Raw genomic sequence first — 22,910 nt, 5'->3', positions numbered from 1 at the left:
GTTAAGTAAATCCTGAGGAACCCTTTGTGAAGTGCATCTAGAAGCATCTGATGTTAAAAGAAATTAAACAAATACTGAAGATCTCTAAGGTGGGCTGGGAATGTGATGTTCTGACCAGTGGTTTGGTAGATAAAGTGGGTTTTCCCATGGATGACAGTTGTGCGAAGGCAAAGAAGCACTAGTCCAGGGCCGTTCCTTATAAACCTTTCAGCGGCACATTATTTCAATAGCGATTGTCACAGTGATGAACATTACGTGAGCTTAATAAAATTGCATTTTATTTGTGAATTTATAATTCATAGTTTGATAGGATTTGTCTTGTTTTGTGTGGCTTCTGGTTCCTAAATGCTTGATTCATTTTACCAACCTGTGCATGTCTCCCGGTCATCCTCACTGATGACTTGGAGCCCCAGGCTGGAAAGAAGATCACACTAAATGGAAGATCAGCGAAGGGGGAGCAGCCCACATGGGGTTGCGGCCCAGAGTAGGCTGACTGGAAGTCCTCTGGCTCAAAGTTGTATCTTCCTCCATGTTTGTTACCAATGAGAATTTACCAGCTATGTGACCTTGGAGAGTCATTTAATGTCTCAGCCTCAGTATCCTCAACTGTAAAATAAGAAAAGCACTTCCTACCTCACGGGCCTGTCGCAAGGTTTAATTAAATGAGCTAATGAGTATAAGAGGCATAACGCGGAACTGGACAGTTGAACAAATGCCTCTTTCAAGAAGCAAGTAACTCTTGAGAGGAGCAGGTATCTTCCACAGTTTGGGGAGTCCACTGTAATTGGGATTACAGTTCTGCAGCTCTAGCATGTGGCTTCTTGCATCCAGTGGAAAGAAGAGAACATTTTAGATCTGGAAATAATATTTGCGGATTTGAGATAACTTTGGGCAGCCCAAGGACCCTGGGTGGACAGAAAGACCAGAAGAGGCAGGAGGAAGAAAGAGGTTCAAGAGGAGGTTGAGGTACCGACAGTGCCTGGCAGCTGTTTGCCAAGACCCAGGGTCACAGCCAGGATCCCTGTGGCGAGTGGCTAACGTGCCAGTGGTTTGGAAAAAGGCAGATTCTCTTTTTCATCCATTTGCTCACACTGGCCCAGGCTATACTCTCCCATTCAGTATAGTTTCTTTACATTTTTTCCCATTGTGAGGGGGAATAGAGGGAGGAGGAGTGGAGAGGAGAAACAGAACAAGAAGAGACAAAGAAAAGACAAGTGGCTGCTCCTCTCCTCTCCCTCTCCTGCGCCTGGTTAATTAGGGAGGTGGTGCACATGTGATAAATTCTTATTCAGGAGCTTGCACATTGTAGCCCCAGGAATTTCAATCTGCTGTAGTTTTTTTTATAAAATGGCCCTTTGACCATCATATCTTCAGTCTAGTAAGAAGATCGTAAGCAGTCTGTGTACTTATATAGCACATACATGTACTTGTAGCTATAAGTTATGCTCAGTTATAGAAAATGTAGCAAATACTGAAAACAAAATTTAAGTGGAGGGAGATTAAAACAACTTATAGTGATGCCACGTAGAAAGCCGCTGTAAACGTTTCATCTTGGCTCAATACTGCTTCGTTTTCACGCTAAGTGTCATGTCGGTATGTTATCAAGGCTCCTATGTCTTGTTTCTGTTTCCCTGGTCATCTCCGCCACCCTCAGGACCCCTCTGGCAGGCATCCTCTCCAAGGCGACTGCCACATCTTTCTCCTGCCCTTGATTGCTCTTCAATGCCCGGTCTACATTGTTCAGTCTGCAAATACACCAAGTGGACATGTGCTCGGGCACCTCACACTCAGGATGTTCCACGGGGAGCTCATGCTCCCTCCAAATGCCAGACCGACTCCCCTCCTGTGTCTCCTCCTCTGCCACCCTCTGAGTCATCCCAATCAGACTGTGCTCAGGGGCTCCTGTCAGCCCTACGCACAGCCACTGCCCCACCTTCCTCCTCCGGAAGCTATCGCTTTGCACCGTCCCCTGTCATCTTGATTCTGCCCTTTCCCACTTTTCTGCTGAATTGTTGCCTCTTCCTCATGGGCCCCTTCCTCAGAGCTTCCCCTGTGCTGTTGGCTGTTCTGAAAGCGCAGGCTCTGGAGCTGATGACCTGGTTCCAATCCTGCCTTTGTCACTCGTGGCTGTGAGACTTTGGGCAAGTTATTTAATGGTGTTGTATTCAGTTTTCTGAACTCTGGAATGGGGTCAATGATACTACCCGCCGCAGAGCTGGTGGGATGATTACACCAGTTAAAACACCTAGAACATCCGAATAGTTCCTGGCACACAATAAGCGCTCGCTACAAGTTAGATATTATTATCCTGTTGTCCTAATGCTAATTTCAAACCAGGCCTCTTCTGATCTCTGAGTTGATCTTTCCCTCCGAATTCCCAGTAGTCTTTTGCCTGGATCTCTTCTAAGGAGCTTAGCAATTTTTACTTCCCTTTAGCATTTCCTATACTACCATTTATTATAGAAGTATACTTTCTACCTTTATTACAATGTGAGTATTTTATAATTATTTCTTCATATTTCCATCTCCCCCCTTAGACTATAAACGCCCTGAGGGCAGGATCTTTGATAATTTATATGTCCTCCCAGTGCCCTCAATCCGTGTAATGACTTGCATGTGGTAGGCTTTTTTTGTTTTAGTAACAATTTTATTAACGTGTAATTCATATACAATACAATTCAGCCATTTAAAGTGTACCATTCAGTGGTTTTTAGTATACTCATAGAGTTGTGCAACCATCACCACAATCAATTTTAGAACATTTTATCACCCCAAAAAGAAACGTTGTACTCTTTAGCCATCACCCAACTCTCCCCAACCTCTCCAGACCTAGGCAACCACTACTCTACTTAGTGTCTCTATGGAATTGCCTTTTACGGATGTCTCATGTGAATGGAGTCATATAATATATGATCTTTTCTGATTGGCTTCTTTCGCTTAGCTTAATATTTTCAAGCCTCATTCATGTTGTGGCATGTATCAGAACTTTATTTCTTCTTATGGCCAAATAATATTCCATTGTATGCATATACCACACTTTGTTTATCCATTTATCAGTTGATGGACATTTGGGTGGTTTCCACTTTTTGGCTAGTATGGATAGTGCTGCTCTGAATATTCATGTACATGTTTTTGTGTGGACATGTTTTCATTTCTTTTGATATATTCCTATGAGTAGAATTGTTGGGTCATGTGGTAACTCTGCGTTTATCTCCCTGAGGAACTGCCAGACTGTTTTTCAAAGTGCTGCACCATTTTATTTGTGTTTCTACCACCATGTATCTAGTTTCCCCACATCCTGCAGGTGTTAGATTTTTAATATGGAAAGAATGGAAAGAATAATTCTTTAAGCTTGATTTTCTAGTTCAGTAGATATGAAAGAAGTACTTGCTTCTAACATTTTAATTAATAGCATTTTGTATTAGAAAAATCCTTTCATCCTCAACGGATGTTTGTATCGCATAAGCAAGACACTTTAAGAAGGAAGAAGGTGAGAAGACTCATCTGCATTTAGATAAAAATACACAGCCTGATTAATTTTTCTTGGTATTGTCATTACAACAATAGGGATTTCTTAAGAGATGCAAATATGTATTGTTTTGCATGAGTAAGTCAATGTTATCTAAAGGTAGAAACAAAGTACAGGATCTTGTACAAAAAAGATATTTTTGAGAGCAAAAAGAATTGGAGTGAGGCCAAGTGATTTAAAAAAAAAAGATCCATCTAAATAAGCAAGAAAAAGGAGGTATTAATAGAAGAGAGCTAGTATACCAGGTGGGACATAGAAGCACTTGGTATTTCTGGGGGGCTGTGGGGAGAGGGTGATGGGGGTGCAGTTGGAGGGACCTGGGAGAGAGGCTGGTAGCACCCCCTTCTGTGTTGTAACATGACCACATTTCTAGTGGTGAGATAAGACAATGTTTGAAAAATGGAAAAATTCCTAATTCTAGAGCAATAGTGAAAAGGCTTATGATGCCTCATGAGCTGAAGCTTATAAAGCACTTACCATGAGTCAAATACCATGTTAAGCCCTTTATATACATCACTTCAATTTAATTTTCCTCACAACCCTATGGTTTAGGTACAATTACTGTCCTCACTTTGCAGATGAGGAATCAAAGACACACAGATGTTAAGAAATCACTGATGTCTGCACTCCCCTATTTATTACAGCATTATTTACAATAGCCAAGATACAGAAATGACCTAATGTTCCGTCTATGGATGAATGAATAAAGGAAATGTGAGAATATATATATATATATATTATATATATATATATAATATATATATATGAATATATATTTGTATATATATGTATGTGTGTATATATATATATATATATATACATTTCAGCCATGAGAACGAAGGATATCCTGCATAGACAGACCTTGAAGGCATTGCGCTAAGTGCAATAAGTCAGAGAAAGACAAATATTGTATGATATCACTTATATGAGCAATCTATCTAAAACACAAACAAACAAACTTATAGAAGCAGAGAGTAGAATGGTGGTTACCTGCGGCTTGGGGTGGGGGGAATGGGGAGCTATTGGTCAAGGGATAGAGATTTCTAATTATAAGATTAATAAGTCCTGGGGATGTATGTAATACAGCGTGCTGCCTAGAGTTAATAATTGAAAGTTGCTAAGAGAGTAAAAAATGTTATCACCACACAAAAAAAGAAATAGTAATTATGTGAGGTGATGGAGGTGTTAACTAACTCTACAGGGATAATGATTTCACAATATAGAAGTTTATCAAGTCAACACATGTACAACTTAAACTTAAACTGTGTGATATGTCAATTATATCTCAATAAAGCTGGGGAAAATAATAAAAGCATTCTTTTTTCTTCCATGCTCAGGAAAACTAGATATTAAAAAAAGAAATAGACTATAAAACATATAAAAAAGATATAAAATATAGAATACATCGAAAGAAAGAAGGAAGGAAGGAAGGAAGGAAGGAAGGAAGGAAGGAAGGAAGGAAGGAAGGAAGGAAGAAAGGAAGGAAGAAAAGAAGGGAGGAAGGAAGGGAGGAAACTGTTCAGGGAATCAAGGCTGATAAGTGTTGAATCTCAGCTTTGTGCCCTGGATCCAATAAGCCTCCTTGGCTGGGGCCCTCAACGACTGCACTAGTATACTCTGCCTGTTTGTTTTCTTCACCTGCGTTATTTGAATACAACAGTTGAAAGCACATTAACCACTTTGTGATTTTAGTTTAAATAAAATCAATTTCAATAATTAGTCAAGACACTTGGTGTTAAAATTAATCGTAATGTAATGGAATATGCCAAGGAGAATATAAGAGTTGAGACAGATCTTGTAGGGCCTTGTGGACCATGCTAAGAAGATTAAATTTTATTCCAGAGGCGGTGAGAAGCATTCAGTTTTAAGCTTTGGAGTCAAAGGGTCACATCCATGCTAGGGACATCCCACTAGTTGCAACGAATGGGTTTTTATTGGAGGTAGTGAGAATTAAACTGGAGATATAAATACGAGGTGAGGGATGAGAAGAGTCTGAACGAAGACTAGAGCCTTGGGGATGGATTAGAGGGGTAGATAGGAATTAAGAAAAGATGGGAGGATCACCGGTTGGTTGTGGGGAATGAAGATGAAGTGGGAATCATGTTGAATCTTTCAGGATTCTGCACAGACCACAGTGCAGTTGGAAACACAAGTCACCAAGATTGATTCTAATGAAATGGGATTTTCAATAATGAATATAGTTTTCTAGAGAAGAAAAAAATTTGAATATTCACTTTTTCCATTTTAGTTTTTCTTTATTGTCCTCCCTCTGTTTTCTTTGGGTCAAAGTCATTTTTATTTCATGAGACATGCCATTCTTTTTACAGAAGCAATTCCAGCAGTTTTAATACTTCAAACTTTAACTTATGCACTCTACTTGTGTCCCTCTGGGTTTTTTAAAGGCAGCATCTTTGTGCAATTTCCGGGACCCATCAAGTTTGCCCAAGTGCTTGCAAATGCATTTTTTTTATTTCTTCTTGAAGGTGGGGACCCCCCTTCAAGCTGTTGTTTCTCAGTCTAGTTGTGTAGGACGCAGCTCCCTGGCCCATGCTGGTATTATGAGTCTTGCCCTCCCCTGGGCTGAGGCAGAGCCCTCCGCAGCTCAGTTCCAGGGAGCGCCGTTGTTCACAATCTTAGCTGTAGAGGGCGCAGCTCACTGGCCCATGTGGGGACTGAACTGGCAACCTCAGCGTTGGGACTCCTAACTACCTGAGCCACCGGTCTGGCCTGCAAATGCATATTGTTCAAGGAGATAAATGACTTACGTAGAAAATTGATGGCTCATTTATTGAAACCCCCTTGTGATTCCAGGCTGCTCTGGCAGGAGGCACCACCATGATCATCGATTTTGCCATTCCTCAGAAAGGCGGTTCCCTCATCCAGGCCTTCGAGACCTGGCGAAGCTGGGCTGATCCCAAAGTCTGCTGCGACTACAGCCTTCACGTGGCAGTGACATGGTGGAGTGACCAGGTGAACCACTTAGGGCTTCAATTTCTTCCATTTAGCCCCTACTCCTTTCTCTGTACAAGATCAAGAAGCTGATAATGTCAAAACATAAGAAAGTGGGATGTTGGTTGCTTCCTGGATGACTGGAGTTCAGAATTGGAGGGAAGACTTTTCATTGCATGGTCTTTTGTACCTTTTGAATTTTGAATCCTGGGAACTATTTTTAAAAAATCATATATAGATGATAGCAAAAATCCTTCATAATTCACAATAGCCTTTTCTAATATTTAATTCATGGCATGTAATTTTTAAAAGTACCCATCTCCCTTTTTCTCAATTTCCACATTTACAGACTCTTTTTTTTTTTTAATTGGAGAATGTTGGGGAACAGTGTGTTTCTCTCGGGCCCATCAGCTCCAAGTCGTTGTCCTTCAATCTAGTTGTGGAGGGAGCAGCTCAGCTCCAAGTCCAGTTGCCATTTTCAATCTTTAGTTGCAGGGAACGCAACCCACCATCCCATGTGGGAATTAAACTGGCAACCTTGTTGTTGAGAGCTCACCCTCCAACCAACTGAGCCATTGGCCGCCCCTCCGGAAGCTCAGCAGCAGCTCATTGTCTTCAATCTAGTTGTGGAGGGTGCAGCTCACTGGCCTATGTGGGAATCGAACCGGCGACCCTGTTGCTCAGATTTCACCCGCTAACCAACTGAGCCATCCGGCTGCCCTCCAGACTCTTTTAAAATAGTATTTTCCAACAGATTAGAACTTCAATTAGAAATGTTTAATTTTGGGAGAAAAACCAAGGAAATTCCCATTAAAACTGGATGCTTCCATTTCCACTGTTAGCCATCTCCCCCACCCTCCCACTCCGCTTTTTTTCCCCTCCTGTGCACTTGAAAGAGGAAAGGACAGACTGGAAACGTTTTCAAGGCCTTCTTCTCCCATCTGTCTCGTAACCCGGTGCTCTTTCTACACTGCTCTGCTAATATCACCACCTGGTCAAATCATTTCGTAAATGGAGCTCAAAGCACCCTTCCATGTCTGCTAATTACTTAGGCCATGGCACAAATGTTAACACGATTCAGATAAGAAAGATAGTTTTGAGAGAGGTTAAAATGTGTTCATTTCTCCCCCTATACATTTGTGTGTGTACTTTAGAAAAAATTTTTTACTTGTGATTTAAATCAACAACATGTTTTTCCACATTGGACTTAATTTAGAAATCTTTTTACCAGGAAGGGTTCACAAGGTGACTTTATTTGAAGTTACCATGTAATTTATGTCCCCACTTCCCCTAAAAATTGGTCTTTAGACACCAAGTTAATATAAAACAAGTAATCAATCTTTAACAGATAGTTCAGCAAATATAATAGCCAGGTTTATAGTCCACAGCTAAAGTTAATTTTTCTACGAAAATGTCATTCTAAGTGATGCGTCTGATCTCTTTTAGGGCCTTTTAGGGCCTTCCTGCCTTTCTTCTTTTCTACCACCCTACATTCCTCCCTCTCTTATTGTATAAGATAGAGCAATAGTGATGATGTTTACCCTTACCAGTGATCCTCACACTTAAATATGCAAATGTTACCTGGTCATTATTGTTAAAAATATAGATTTTGTTAAGTAGGTGTATTAGTTTGCTTGGGCATCTGTAACAATGTGCCATAGACTGGGGGACTTAAACAATAGAAATGTATTGTCTCACAGTTCTAGAGACTAGAAGTCCAAGAGCAAGGTGTGGGCAGGTTGGTTCCTTCAGAGGCCTGCGAGGGAGAATCTGTTCCATGCCTCTGGTAGTTTACTGGCAATCTTCGGTGTTCCTTACTTTGCAGAATCACCCCATCTCTGCCTTCATCTTCTCGTTGTGTTCTCCCTGTGTGCATGTCTGTGTCTAAATTTCTCCTTTTAATAAGGACACTAGTCTTATTGGATTCGAGCCTACCCCTAATGACCTCATCTTAACTAATTACATCTGCATTGCCCATATTTTCAAATTAGGTCACATTTGGTACTGGAAGTTAGGGGATCAACATATGAATTTTGGGGGGACACAAGTCAACTCATAATAGTAGGTCTAGGTGGGGCCTGAGATGCTGCATTTCAAGCAAGCTCCCAAGTAAGTGATGCTGATGTGGCTGGTTCAGGTACAACACTTTTGGAGTCGCAAGGCTTAGGCTACCGTGCCTGAGAGTCACATAATGGGACTTACTCACAGATGTGGATGAGAGGGGTGATGAACAAGGTCACCTTCAGAAAGGCTCTTCTACTCAGCGACTAATAGGTATTTCATTTGAGCAATGCAGATTGTACATTCCTTTGGAAGCCCATCATGTGAATATGCTAATAATGTTCAAAGCATTTTTTTCTGACTATAAAAAGTAATACACTCATGGTAGAAAATTTGAAATTATAGAAAAGGTTTTCTAAAAAATGGGGCTCAGTAACACTATTAACTCTTTCACTATTTACAGTATTGTATCAGCAGCAATTCGTAGGCTGAAATGTGGATCTAAAATGGGGGAAAGATCAAGACTTTAATTACATTTTTTCTGGAATTAAACTGTTGTCCTTGTTTTCCTTAATTCTCTCGTGAATACGATGTTTTAGAGAACGTTGAAATTGTCTTTAAGTGAAAGATAATTTTTTTTATTGTTATTTTTTTTACTTTTTTCTTATTGTTACTTTTTTCTTATTGTTATTCCCTTTTAGGTTAAAGAAGAAATGAAAATCCTTACCCAAGAGAAAGGTGTGAACTCTTTCAAGATGTTTATGGCATATAAAGATCTGTATATGTTGAGAGATGTGGAGATGTACGCGGCCTTCTCTCAGTGCAAGGAAATTGGAGCAATTGCTCAGGTCCACGCGGAAAATGGAGACCTAATTGCAGAGGTAAGCAACTGCATTCCAAAGCATCTCCAGAAATGAAAATGACCATAACTTAAGGTGAAGGCGATTGGCCCTAAGTAGGTAAACTCATGTAATGCACTGGAAGAAATGAATTTTCTGCGGTTTGGAAAACACTTAGTTGGTTTCCTTGAGTCCCTACTCTGAGTTTTATTCAGGTTACACATTTAAATGAGAATTTCCCCCTTTAAAACCAGCTACTAGATCTCAAGCATGTTTTTTTGTAAAAACACAAATATTTTTCTTTGTGTAGCCCAACACTATTTTTTTTTTTTTTTTTTTTTTTTTTTTTGCTACCTCAGGCTGCTGGTTTGGAATTCCAAAATGTGAGCATCGGCTTAATCTGATGACTTAAGTAGGGTATTAGGTAGCTGTTAAAGTCCCACTCTTTTCAGAAACTGGGTATTAAAATGCACTTTGGAGGAATCTAGATGATATTTATTTCTCATATTAGTTCTATTATTAATACCCGAAGGCTGCACCATCTGCAAGATTTAAAGAGCTGTCTCTTATTCTTTATGTTAGCTGAAGTTTTTCTCTCCCTAGGCTCATTTCCCATTAAAGTCAGTGAGACTGAGGCTTGGTGGTCAGGAGGCAGTAGGGGATGAGAGGAGAACGTGAGCTGTAAACTCAAACAGACCAGGGTTTACACTTGACTCACTACTTCCTAGCTGTGTGACACAGGGCGAGTCGTTTTCCACTTGGAGCCTTGATTTCCTGCTTTTCTTATAAGGAAGAAATAACCTTTCAGAGAGGGGCAATAACTGGTCCAATATCCTTCAGTGGGTTGGGGGAGAGGACAGTGAAGATTGATTCAGTAAAAAGTAGCGGTAACTACATAATATAACACCATGATTCACTTCAGCAAGGATCCAGGATTGGAGATTAGCGTATTTCATTTTATTTTGTTTGTTCTGTAAGTCTTAAATGAACCAGTAAGTCTTAAATATAAACACTACTTTTCAAAGGATGTGAGTAGAACTAACCTCCTATCTTTTTCACCTTTCAATCATGATAATTTGTGAAATATGTATAAGAAAATTTTACATATACTATCAGAGTATGAAATTTATTTTTACCTAATGCTTTGTATATACACACTTTCGCACACACACCTATGCCTAACAGATCCAAAAGCCTGTCAGGGTATTTATTTTACGATACAATAATGGCATTTGTCAACCTTCCTTGCACATGTTTATGTTCCTGCTGCCTTTTTAGGGAGCAAAGAAGATGCTGGCATTGGGGATAACAGGCCCCGAGGGCCATGAGCTGTGCCGGCCAGAAGCCGTGGAGGCAGAGGCCACACTGAGAGCTATCACCATTGCCAGCTCCGTGAACTGCCCTCTCTACATCGTGCACGTGATGAGCAAGTCTGCAGCAAAGGTGGTAGCAGACGCAAGGAGAGATGGTAATTCCTGAACTATCTAACCTCACTTGTAACTCCGTATTAGCTAAAGAGTCAGGTAAAATACCTGCAACCTCTCTTTTGCTTTTGAGAAAGTTGCACATGAATTTCCACAACTGTTCTTCCTCCCTTATCGTCTTTTCTGTTTTCTTCCATCCTTATGCATGTCTGTTGTTGTTCTCTTTTTTTGCTCACCGTCATGACTGCTTCTCTTCCTTCAGGTTATTTCTTTGCCATCCTTAGACCCTCAAGACATTTCCTTCAGCCACAACTCCCACCCTTAATGCCACTAGTATCCCATTTTCTAATCCGATGGTCAAGTGCAAACTCTCCAGTTAACTCTAAAGAAGCTTCTCTGTCTGTCTGTTAGGCACCTCCACCATCCCTCCAAGTACCTGGATCAGGGCAGTGCAGGGCACAACAAATTTCTTTTGAATTGAATCGACTTGTCTCATAGCAACTTGGGTGTTGATGCGATTGAAGCAGTTATCCAAATCGTATTTTTATGACAATTTGTTTTTCTTTATGGCAATTCATGATTTATTATTTCTCTTCCTAGACATCTACAGGAGTGGGTTCTGCAACAGTTGATAGAAAGAGGTCTTTCTTTTGTTTTCCAGTAGGTGTTGGTAGAATGTTTTATTTTCTCTCCAACTGCAGCCTTTTACTCTCTCTCACACTGTAGTATTATATTTTCTCTGCACTATTCCGGCTTCTCACACAATGGGGGGGGGCAGATTTCCTGGAAGGCGGGCTTGTCCTCTGTGACCAGTTCACCTGGGTCATAGGGCACTGCCTCTGTGGGGGTATGTGGAGAGCTTCTGAAGTTCCAAAGCTCTTCCTGCACCAGATTCAGAGCCTGTGTGTTGCAGCAGCTCTCGACAATTTTTACTCCAATTGCCTAATTGCCTCAGTTCCTTAGTTCAATTTAATATGTAAGTAATCATTATAAAAGAAAGAGAAAATCTCCTTTAAAAAAAATTAAGATAGGAGTTTATTTCTTCACATATAACTTTGGGCAACCGAGACTTGTTACGACATCTACAATCATTATGTTTCTTCCATCTTGTTCCATGGGAAAAATCTGTTTTTGATTAGAATTGGATAGAAAAATAATTTCACTCATTTGCCAGTACTGGTAAAGGAAGGATGAAAAACGAGGTGAATTTTATTCCTTGACGTAGACCCTCCTGGGATGTGCTAACTTTTAGGAGCCTGGATAATCAGAAATAGTCTTATAAAAATCATTCTGGTTGTTTGTTTGTGTAAACTGAAACTGGCTGAATTTTTATAATATGGATTATAAAAATTATGAAAATAGATTTGGCATGTCTATAATTGACACTAAAATAATTTTTTTCAAAATTTGTTCTTGTAACGTGAAGTTTCAATAAGGATTTTGTGCTAGCCAAATGCATTTTTAAAATGCAAGCCATCAATATTTTGTGTTAAGAGTAAACTCAGTTTCACACAGCAGCTAATAAGGTCTTACTACCAACCATTTCTGGTTGCTTTCCCCCGACATATAATGTCATTTCAGTATGAAAGAGCACAAAACTTCAAAAAGAAAATCCTGAAATGTTAATGTTATAGCATTACGTTTTGCCACCAGATGGCGCGGTTGCTAACGCTATGAAATTGGTTATTCTATAATTATGTACTTTCTAAGTCATGTACCATGTCCCAAAGCCTATCAGTCAGATCCATAATGTCAGAATATGATTTGAGAAACGGTAAATTCAGCAGAAATGGTCAACCTAAACCTACTAGCAAGCTACAATTTTGACAGTTCTGTCAGGAAACAGTTTCTTGATCTTGGGTATTTAATTTGTACTGGGATAGAATTCCATTAGGAGCAGAGTAAAAGTCTAGGGAAAGTTTTAGAATGTAAATCATAGGCAGAAAACTTAAGTATGTATATTTTAATTATATTTTAAATTATTTCTAAATTTTATTTTATTTTTTGAATATGTGAAACATTTACATGATACCAAAGTCAAAATCATATATTAAGAATGTATTCTCAGAGAAATCTTGCTTCCTTCTCTAGCTCCTTCATTCCACACTCCAGGAGTAATTATTTTTATTATTTTGTTTCTGGCCTATCTTTATAGTATTTCTCTTTACAAAAAATGAATATGTGTATATATTCTTACTTCTTTCTTCCCTACATGAAAAGTAAAATACTATACATAGTGTCATCTATCTTGCTTTTTTTTTTCCTACTCAAAATTATGTCCTAAAGCTCAGCTCATATCAAGTATAGAGACTTTCCTCATTCTTTTTTACAGGTTCAGAGTATGCACTGTATTTGTTCAACTACTCCCTAATGATGGGTATTTGGGTTGTTTCCTATCTTCAGCTGTTATAAATAAAACCACAATAATGGCGTTATGCATATGCTGCTTCATATTTGTGGAAGATGTGTTAGTTTTCTATTACTGTTCTAACAAATTCCCACAAACTTAAAGCAACACAATTTTGTTATCTTATAGTTTTGGAGGTCAGAAGTCTGGTCTCAGTGGGCTGAAACCAAGGTATCAGCAGGGCTGTGTTCTTTCTGGAGGCTCTAAGGGGAGTCCCTTTCTTTGCCTTTTCTAGCTTCTAGAAACCACCCAAATTCCTTGGTTCAAGTCCCTTCCTCCATCTTCAAAGCCAGCAATTGTGGGTGGAGAACACTGCATTATTCTGACCTTTTCTGCCTCTCTCTTCTACTTTAAGGACCCTTGGACTACCTTGAGTCCACTTCATTGATTCAGGATCACCTCTCTGTCTCAAGGCCCATAATTGAAGCACAACTGTGAAGTCCCTTTTGCCATGTAGGGTAATAGTCACAGGTTATGGGGATTAGGACATGGACATCAGTGCCATTATTTGGCCTACCACAAAGTTCTGTCCTCAAGGAAGAGTCCCAGAAGCGGGAAGGCTGGTTCAAAGGGTGAATGCATATGCACTTTGGGGATGTTGTTCAATTTCTTTCCAAAGGGATTATAAATATGGAATATTTAAAATGTCACCCCAAATATTCTTGTTGAGTCAGACTCATTGTAATTGTACTTGTGAGAAGACTCTAATGCACAGTTGTCAAAGAGGCAGCAGATCTCTCAGAGTAAATTAGCAAGAAAGATTTCCCACCCCTGGAATGTGACACCCCTCATATGCCATCAAGGCATGTGATCAAACAGGAACCTGGAGGGAGCAGGGGAGGGTGGGACATAAACAACACCAAACCACCCACATGGTGACTGCACCACCCAACCCAAGGGCAGATCCCTGGGGAGTACAGAGTGACAAGACCACACTGACCTTGTACGGAAGATTCATTTGCCCTGTCTGCACTCATTTATTACCTAGCATAATTGCTGAACATAAAAGAGCAATGCAAATCGATTAATTGCTATCTTGTTTAAACAAGGAACAGATTTATAATATGAACATTTCCTACTGTAAATACATTTTCCAGGCCAACCTATCATCTAGGGCCTTGCCACTCAAAGTGTGGTCCTTGGCATGCAGCTCGATCCCCGGAGAGCTTGTTGGAAATGCACAGCCTTGGACCCCATCCCAGACCCACTGAATCAGAATATGCTAGAACCCTAGGTGATTCATATGCATATTAAAGCTTCAGAATCACTGTTCCAGCCGGCACAAAAGATGTCCAATTATTAATTGTCTCTATTCTAGTTACCTGGAAATACAAATGCTATTAAGTTTGATTGTATTGTTGAGTTGCCAGCCATACACCCAGCAGACAGTAAGATGAGGCTTAATGATTAGAACAACCAACATTGTTTGTTGAGTGCTTAATGTGTGCCTGGCACATATTTGAATAGCTTATCACATTTTGGGTTTTATTATATATTATCTCATCAATGTATTTTAATATAAATTATCATTTTTAATTGTCATAACAATGCTTCAAGCTAAATTTATCATTGTTTTGTGACCGATGAAATTGAGGCTTGGGAAAGTTCTGTAAATTAAGCCTAAGATCACTTTATTAGTAAGTGCTAAACCTGGAATTCAAGCTCAAGTCCATCTGATGCCAAAGCCTAAACTTTTGGTTACTCTCCACTCTGTTCAAGAAGAAATTAGTTTACAAAGTTGGGAAGCCTGAACATCAAGTTTATATTTAATTGGTTTTCTTTTTGGGCCTTATATTTAAATTTTTATCATCATTTTCTTATTTTTTATTATTATTAAAAGAAAAACACATGCTAGAGATGGAAATGATCAAGAATGTATTAAATGGAAAGTGTCTCCCTCAGCTCAGTCCTGGAACAAGCGATTTTTAACCATATCTATCTTTAGTTTTTTGGTGGTTAACTCCAAAATTCTAAACCATAAATCCGTAAGTATTGACTTATAATTTTGATAGTATCCCTTGACTCTGAAATATGAAAAATGAACAATTTTGCTCACATAAATCTTACCTCCTGAGTTTTGTTAGTAGTAATAAGTGTCACTTCAAATAGTATTAATTAAATTTATGTGTTTTGGGCTATAATTTTTAGTTATATCTCTTCATTCTCTACTAGATTGAAAAGGAATTTAGAGACCCTGCATTACCCTCTCTGTTCCTCCTGACTTCTATGAACTATATTATTATGTTTACATGGATGGCATTACAGTTGGCTATAACTATTGTATAATTTGGTCTTCCATGCTTTGTCGATAGGTTATGTCTAAAATTTAGAACTATTAGAACATAAGATTATTGAAATATTCTTCTCTGTGGTAACAATTAGTGAGAAGAGAATCTCAGAGAAATCTATACCACTAACTTGAAGTGCAAACTCAAGTCATTAAAATTAACTCTTGGAGAAGCAATTGCCAGTGTTAAGGTCACGTGGATTTCCTTTCTTGCCCTCCAATAAGATTTAAAGCATGCCTTATTTTAGTTTGCTACACATTTCGGCCATTATCGTCTTGTTAAGTTTTTTTCTCTTGGAATTTTCACAATTAGCTCTTTTTAAAATAGCTTCAGAAAAGAAACATATGTCTTCTTTATCGTATCATGAAGATTTTGGCTTCTTCATCACAACTTCTATTGAGTGAAATCAGCTCGTCTTGCTTAGATTCTTTACAGGAGAAGAATCTTCTGACTTTCTGTTTTATTTTTAATAGCTTTTTTTCAAGCCTTCTGTAGAGATGTCTTCCTAGGATTTCCTTTCACAGCATCTTAGACTGGATATACTGTTTCTTGATTCCCATATCTCCCCTTTTCTTGAATTACCTTGAAGCTTCTCAGGTAATTTTTCTTTTTTAATTTTATTGGGGAATATTGGGGAACTATGTTTCTCCAGGACCCATCAGCTCTAGGTCATTGTCCTTCAATCTAGTTGTGGAGGGCGCAGCTCAGCTCCAAGTCCAGTTGCCCTTTTCAATCTTTAGTTACAGGGGGCGCAGCCCACCATCCCATGCAGGAATTGAACTGGCAACCTTGTTGTTGAGAGCTCACGCTCTAACCAACTGAGCCATCCAGCCGCCCCCCTCAGGTCATTTTTTAAGGAAGAGTGATAGAAGGTAAATTTTCTGATTCCTTGTCCTCAGGCTTGTTTGGCAACTTGAATGGGCATAGAATTCTAGGTTCAGATTATTTTCTTCTAAATTGTAAGGACACCACTTCATTCTCTTCTGGTGTCCAGTGTTGCTGGTAAACAAGCAAATGCCAATAAAATTCTTGTCCTCTTGTCATTAACTTTATTCACCATCTGGAAGATTTTTGTATTTCCTCTTCATTTTAGAAGTCAAGAAACTTTATTAAGACTATATTTAGTAATAAGCCTTTTAAAAATTCACCTTCGTGTGCAGAGGCCTGTTTCAATCTGAAGACTGATCTTTGATTCTGAGAATTTTTTCTTCTATTATTTCTATCATATTAATTTTCTCTGTTCCTTCTCTTGGAACTCCCCCATCAGATCTCCTAAATAAATCCTTCATGTCCCTTAACTATTTTCACCTTTAAGAAAACAAACAAAAACTTGAATTTTTGTTCTATATTTTAGGAAAGGATTTTGTTTACTTCTTCTGTCCTTCTAATAACTTTTTGTTTTGGTAATCATATTTTTATTTGCAAGAAAACTTTCTTGTTTTCTGATAACTCTTTTTCCCCCCAACAGTTGTTTCCTTTTCTATTGTTTGGTTCTAATGGATACATTAACTCCTTGATCTCTCGACGACTACTAATGGAGATAAAAAAAATAAAAAAAAAAGAAAGAAAATTATTTTATTTTCTGGATTATCCCTGTTCTTTGCTGAGTCAATTTTTCAGTTTTTGTTTGCTTGTTGGTTTGTTTTTTGTTTGTTTGTTTTGTTTTTGTTTTGTTTTGTTTTTTGTTTTTTTAAACATCTTGACCCTTCTTTTTGTTTGCTTTTCCTTTAATGTCTTGTGATCCTGGGCTATTCATACTCAAGCCTGGACAGTTCAGGTGATTAGAGTAAGGAGCGGGTGTGGACTTCGTCTGCTGCTGTACAGGTCTGTTTCTTGAGTAGGCCCAGCCCTAAATGAAAGCCCTGACCATGAGCTGTGTGACTGTAAGTAGGGCCTGGTCACCAGTGAGCTTCAATTTCAGGTGTGGGGGCTTTGCTCTGTAGGATCAATGCCACCTTAGGAAGATTTTTTTTCCTGGCAGAGTCCGGGGGTGGGCACTAACTGCCCCAGCTCATCTCCTCCCCCTCACTTTAACTGCCCTTTGCTTCCCAGGACATGTTTTTCATGACTCCCTCTACTACTTTGAGTTCACGCTGTGGCTTCCTCTACCTACCTTTATAAGCTATTGCCATCTCATCTGCTTTCTGGCATCCTAAATTGTTTCAAAACCTCTGGTCAGCCAGGGTCCTCCTTCATTTTCAGCATAGCTATGGCTTTTGTACATTTTCAGCAGGGTTTTGATGTGAACTGGAAAGGAAGAGACAGCAATGCATGTTTAGTCTACCAACTTTTATTCAAAGCTTGAGGTTTCCCTGTGTTCATATCTGGATATTTTGTTTTAGCATTCAGCACCTGTGATAAAAAGTGAAAGCAGGTTATAGGAAAAAGAAAAAAGCTTTCACGTTCAAGCCATTGAAAATGGAGCTGCCTTTGCAAGGAATTTCAATTTCATGTTTATTTCAAGTCTTAGTTAACCTAAGTTGGGTAACTAGAACTAGGTTAGTTTCCATCCTTCTTCTGAGAAGCCATTTTTATAAAAACAAGGCAAAAGAATAAAAAGGCTGTCCCTCGAGTATTATCCTTTTCTTCCAGAAGCAGAATCTGCTCCTTTGCTCCATAGCCCACATATAAGATTGGACAAATCAGCTGTAATTGTGTCACATGTAGAAGTTCCAGTCTGCCCACTCCGGACTTCTTTCACTCAACATAGTCTAGTCTTTGTCCAAATAGTATATGTGTCAATATGTGCCATTGGCTTCAGTGACGCTTTTTATTTTGGTTTGAGTGGTTTTGATTATACATGTCCCTTTTCTGCCACATATTGACATATGGAATTATTAATGGTCTTTTAAAAATATATTGTTCACCTCTCTTCTCCACCTCCTCATAAAACTTGCTCTTGTTCAGATGATTCACTATTTTTCTGGTGCTTTGCTTAGAATGATGGTGATTCTCTCAGTATCTTACCTGATGCTCTATTTGGCGTGTATCTGTTATATTTGTTTCCTAATTATGACTGAAATTTTCAATGCTTTTTTTTTTAAGTTTCCAGTTTAACTTATTTTAACTTGTCTGAATAAAATTCAACTCTATGTTGTTGTTTTTTTCCCCCATGTTCCTGACTCTGGGATATAAATGTGACTTTCATTTGAACTTATTAATAAATATTTTTCTTTATACTTTTTACTTAAAAAAGTTGTTGGACATCATGTATATTGTAGACACCATGTTCCAGGCATTGGATTTGCAAAGATGATTAAGATAATTTTAATTCTCAAGTAGCTGACAGTGATTTGGTTTGGTTTGGGTTTTGGTTTTCCTTATTGTGGAGAGCTTTATTTTCCAGGCTTATTGCTATAAAATACACATCTCTCTTATGGAGAGATTTTAGATGTCCTACTTTGCATGTTATTTAAACTCTGCCCCCCATATATTCCTCCTGTGTTTAGGGAATAAGGGGGAGAAAGGTTCACAAAGTGACCATTCTGTCCCCATGTTGTCATGTTGACCATGGCTTGTTAAATGCTGAATAAACAGTAAACCCAATCTCATTTACACGAGTGTGATGAGCTGATACTTGGTAATTCATGCTATTCCTAAGAAAGGATTAATTGTGGCTGAGTCAAGGTGGATTTGAATGTCAGGTTTTCTTTTTTCTTTCTTGAACATGTACATCTGAACACCCACTTGTCTTTTAAATTTACAACAAAATGATTTACCTTTTGTCCAATTACAAAGCAGTTGAAAATGGGCCAGTTGAAAACACTTTTCCTTTTAGAGTAGAATGGTGTAGCCATAATGAAACTAACATTTGTGGAACTTACTAGTTTGCTGGGGCTGCTGTAACGAAGTACCACTGGCTGGGTGGCTTAAAATATAGAAATTTATTTTCTCACAATTCTGGAGTCTAGAAGTCTGAGATCAAAGTGTTGGCAGGGTTGGCTCTTTCTGAGGGCTGTGAAGAAAGGATGGGTTCCAGGCCTCTTTCCTTAGTTTGTGGGTGACCGTCTTCTCCCTGCGTCTTTACATGGTCTTTACATGGTCTCTTCCGTTAGACATTTGTCTATGTCCAAATTTCCTCTTCTTATAAGGACCCTCGTCATATTGGTTTAAGACTCACACTAATGACCTCATTTTAGCATAATTACCTCTATAAAGGACCCTTTCTCCAAATACAGTCACATTCTGAAATACTAGGGGTTAGGAGCTTAACATTTGGATTTGGCAAGGGACATAATTCAGTCCAAATCATAAAGTGACTCCATGGTCCTGGGAAGATGCTAGGTACTTTTATATCCATTAATTTATTTGATCCTCACAAAATTGCCATACTAGATGGATTTTGTGATCCCATTTCACAGATGAGAAAAACTGAGACTAAGAGCAAGCACTCATCTTTCACAAGGTCACCAACTAAAAAGCAAAATCAGTGTTTGAACCTAGACCTGTGTGATCTACTCTACGAATATTATGCTGCTTTTATATATTTTCCTTCTCAATTATTTCCTTTCTTTGTAAATGCAATATTTTAAATCAAAAGAGAACCCAGGAAAAATTATTTTTATAAATGTGTTGGGCTTTCTATTTGGTAGTCAGTGCTTCCACTCCTGGACACCTATGTCGGCTTCTCTGCATCTCTCAACCTTTCCTAACAGATCTCAGGACTTGATTAAATTCTGCTCCCCAGTCCAGACAAGGTGTTAACATCCGCTCTATCACTTTTATCTAATAAACACGTTGTCTGGTCAGGAGGGAGTTTGAATTGTTTTGACATGTTTCATTATTTGGAAATCTTTAGACTCTCCCAGAGGGCAAAACTCCTTGAAGTGGGAGATTGCATCATAAGTGCAAAGTTTCTTTTGGTTTTGAGCCAAAGGATGGAGGAAGAAGGAGAGAACAGGTATGGGTAGACAGGATACAACATGACGTGAAACTTGCTGAGATGGGGAGAGGAGATTAATGATGAAGACGGACTATCTCGTAAGAGTTGTTGAAACCATCTGGTCTCAAATGTAATCAGGAGAGTACCAGACAAGGACAGATATAGCACTTTTCATTACCAACCTGCTAAGCGTAGTAAATGAAACTAGTAAGGGAAATTGGAAAATTGCTCAGCCATTTCCACAAATAGCTTGTGGTTGACTTAAACATTTAAAAATACATGCTCTTTACCAAGAAATGAAAAATTATACTTTTCTTAGTAACATAGTGCACATGCGTGATATGCTAGCAGAATACTAGGATTCTAATTCTGGTGTACAATTTTACTACCCCAGTGTCTTGGACATTTTAGTTAGTCTCATTGAGCATCAGTTTCATCTGTCAAACCAGCATGAGGGTTGCCATGAAGGTCAGATGAGATATATGACCTCCAAACTATATTTGCAAACTATAGAGTGCTACGCATATAAGATAGCTATTTTTATTATTACTTTATGTTCAGCCCAAATCTGACAGAACCCACAGTTATGATGAATTTTCCAGTTTGATTATCTAATTTGTGTATTAGATAAGGCCCTTTGTTTTCTTTCCCCTTTTTACTCTTGCACGCTGTTAGTCCTTTGAAAATGTCTTAGAACCATTATGAAATATGGGAAAGAGCTATTAGGAAGTTTTACTCTTTCATTTTCTAATTTTTTTTGATATTTACAGATGTTCAGTGGAGAGACAGTTGAAAATAGCCCAGTTAATGAAGAGCTTGTTGTGTATACAAAAAAATGGCTGTCACATTTTAAAGGATCCGAGCCCTCCCAAGGAAATTACTTGTTATCTAGTTTCAAAACAGTCCTAGTAGATGCTGACACTTTTAATTTTTCCTGAGGGCTGTTAACATTGTAGAACTTTTGGAACAGTGTTTCCATATCACCTTGATAGGCCAAATGATTGAATAGGACATGTGATAAAGATCTTTCCTCTGTGAAGAGTGCGGCAGAAAATCTTGAGTTGGCAACTTGTAAAGTGACTGCAGGCCAGTCTCCCGAGTTTGTCATTGTCCAAGCACGAGAAAGAAGGTCTCTTGGAATAGGAAGGTCTCTTCCTTCCTACAAATAAAATATCGCGTCTGTCCTGTTATCTCTCTAGCGAATAATACATTACTTCTTCGTTCATTTTAAAAATGATTGCTTTTTGTTCCACACCAGAAAGAGATACTAATGGTATTTCCCGTTTTCTGGGTCTCAGACAATAAGAGACAAGAGGGGAGTGGGCTTCACCTAGAGTGTGTGCATCAAGACAGCGAAGGATTTTAGCAGTGGCTAAGTCCCTGGAGAGTAACTTTTATTGACCACAATCTGATCCTTCGTTGCTTAAGAAGCAAAGATTGTTATGCTGCAGGAAGCCTTGCTTTCATGTTTTTTTTTTTAAATTCCTAGACTAGCTTGAGGACAGTGGCTAGTTTGGGGGAGAAATGATCTGTGAGATAATAGGGTGCTACATTCCATTTTAGTATGACTCAGGCAGCAGGTGGTCATCCACTTTCAGTCCTCCCTGAGGAAATCAGATAATTTCAGTTATATATCAGGATTTTAACTAAAATCTGCCATCTGATTAACTAGAGTGAGCTAATTTGGTATGCCAACTCTCTTTGCTCTCTCCTTTATGACTGCTTGAATATGATCAGGTGGATGCCAGGGAATCTATTATTCTGACAAATGCTAATCAGAGACAGGATTCTGATTTTAAATTCAAATTCACTCCGCACTATTAACTTTCCTAACGTTGCGTGTGCTTTTGATGGCCTCATTTGCATGATTTTTAAAATATTCATTTCTGGCTATAATTTTATCTGAGTGTTTTTTCATTTAATATGTTTTCAGAGGAAGTTTTTGTGTTGTTTTTTTTTAAGCGTGTGAAAAGCTTATCAATCTACTTGTGACAGAGATACGCTGCAGTTGAACTCCAGGTGACTATATGATAATTGTCATCAGGGTAGTATAACATAGATGTTAGGGTCACTGGAGTCCAAATGCCTGGATTCAAATCCTACCTCCTCCACTCCTTCTATATCGAATGCATGTAATGTAACTGTAGAGAAGTTTTTAATCCCGTAAGCTTTATCCTTATCTTTAATGGAAATAATAATAGCATTTCCTAGAGAGGGTTTTGAGACAATTCCATTAGAATGGCACATGTATCAGCCAGCTTTCGCTAGGTTACACTGCAGTAACAAATTCATCTAAAATAGTATTGGCTTAAAGCTACAGAGATTCGTTTCTCATTCATACTCATGTCCGTCGTGGGTTGGCTCTGCCCCTGCTCCATATTCTCTTCATTTTGAGGCACCACTGAAGGAACAGCCTCTGCTGGTCTCATGACAGAGGGAAAAATGCAGATGGCAAAACTTACTGTGCTTTTAACAACCTCTGCTTGGAAGTAGCATGTGTCACTTCCATTCGTATTGGCCAAAGTAAGCCACAAGGCCAAGTCTAATATCAGTGAGTGGGTACAATCATCAACCACAACATGCATTGCACA

The 22,910-nt window shown here is 38.8% G+C and overlaps 1 protein-coding gene across 2 annotated transcripts in view; it reads left to right on the top strand.

The window, feature by feature from the left end:
• The window catches only part of DPYS (dihydropyrimidinase), a 92,610-nt gene that overhangs the window by 8,854 nt on the left and 60,846 nt on the right, over window positions 1–22,910 (top strand). For both annotated transcript variants that reach the window (XM_033126837.1, XM_033126838.1), the window contains exons 2-4: window positions 6,341–6,499; window positions 9,181–9,360; window positions 10,597–10,786. In XM_033126837.1, the coding sequence (XP_032982728.1) occupies window positions 6,341–6,499; window positions 9,181–9,360; window positions 10,597–10,786 (529 nt within the window). The remainder of the gene's footprint in view (window positions 1–6,340; window positions 6,500–9,180; window positions 9,361–10,596; window positions 10,787–22,910) is intronic.

The sequence above is a fragment of the Rhinolophus ferrumequinum genome, chromosome 14 (assembly GCF_004115265.2).
Source record: "Rhinolophus ferrumequinum isolate MPI-CBG mRhiFer1 chromosome 14, mRhiFer1_v1.p, whole genome shotgun sequence".
Lineage (NCBI taxonomy): Eukaryota > Metazoa > Chordata > Mammalia > Chiroptera > Rhinolophidae > Rhinolophus > Rhinolophus ferrumequinum.
Note: the sequence above shows the minus strand (reverse complement) of the source record. Positions and strands in the feature narration are given on the sequence as shown.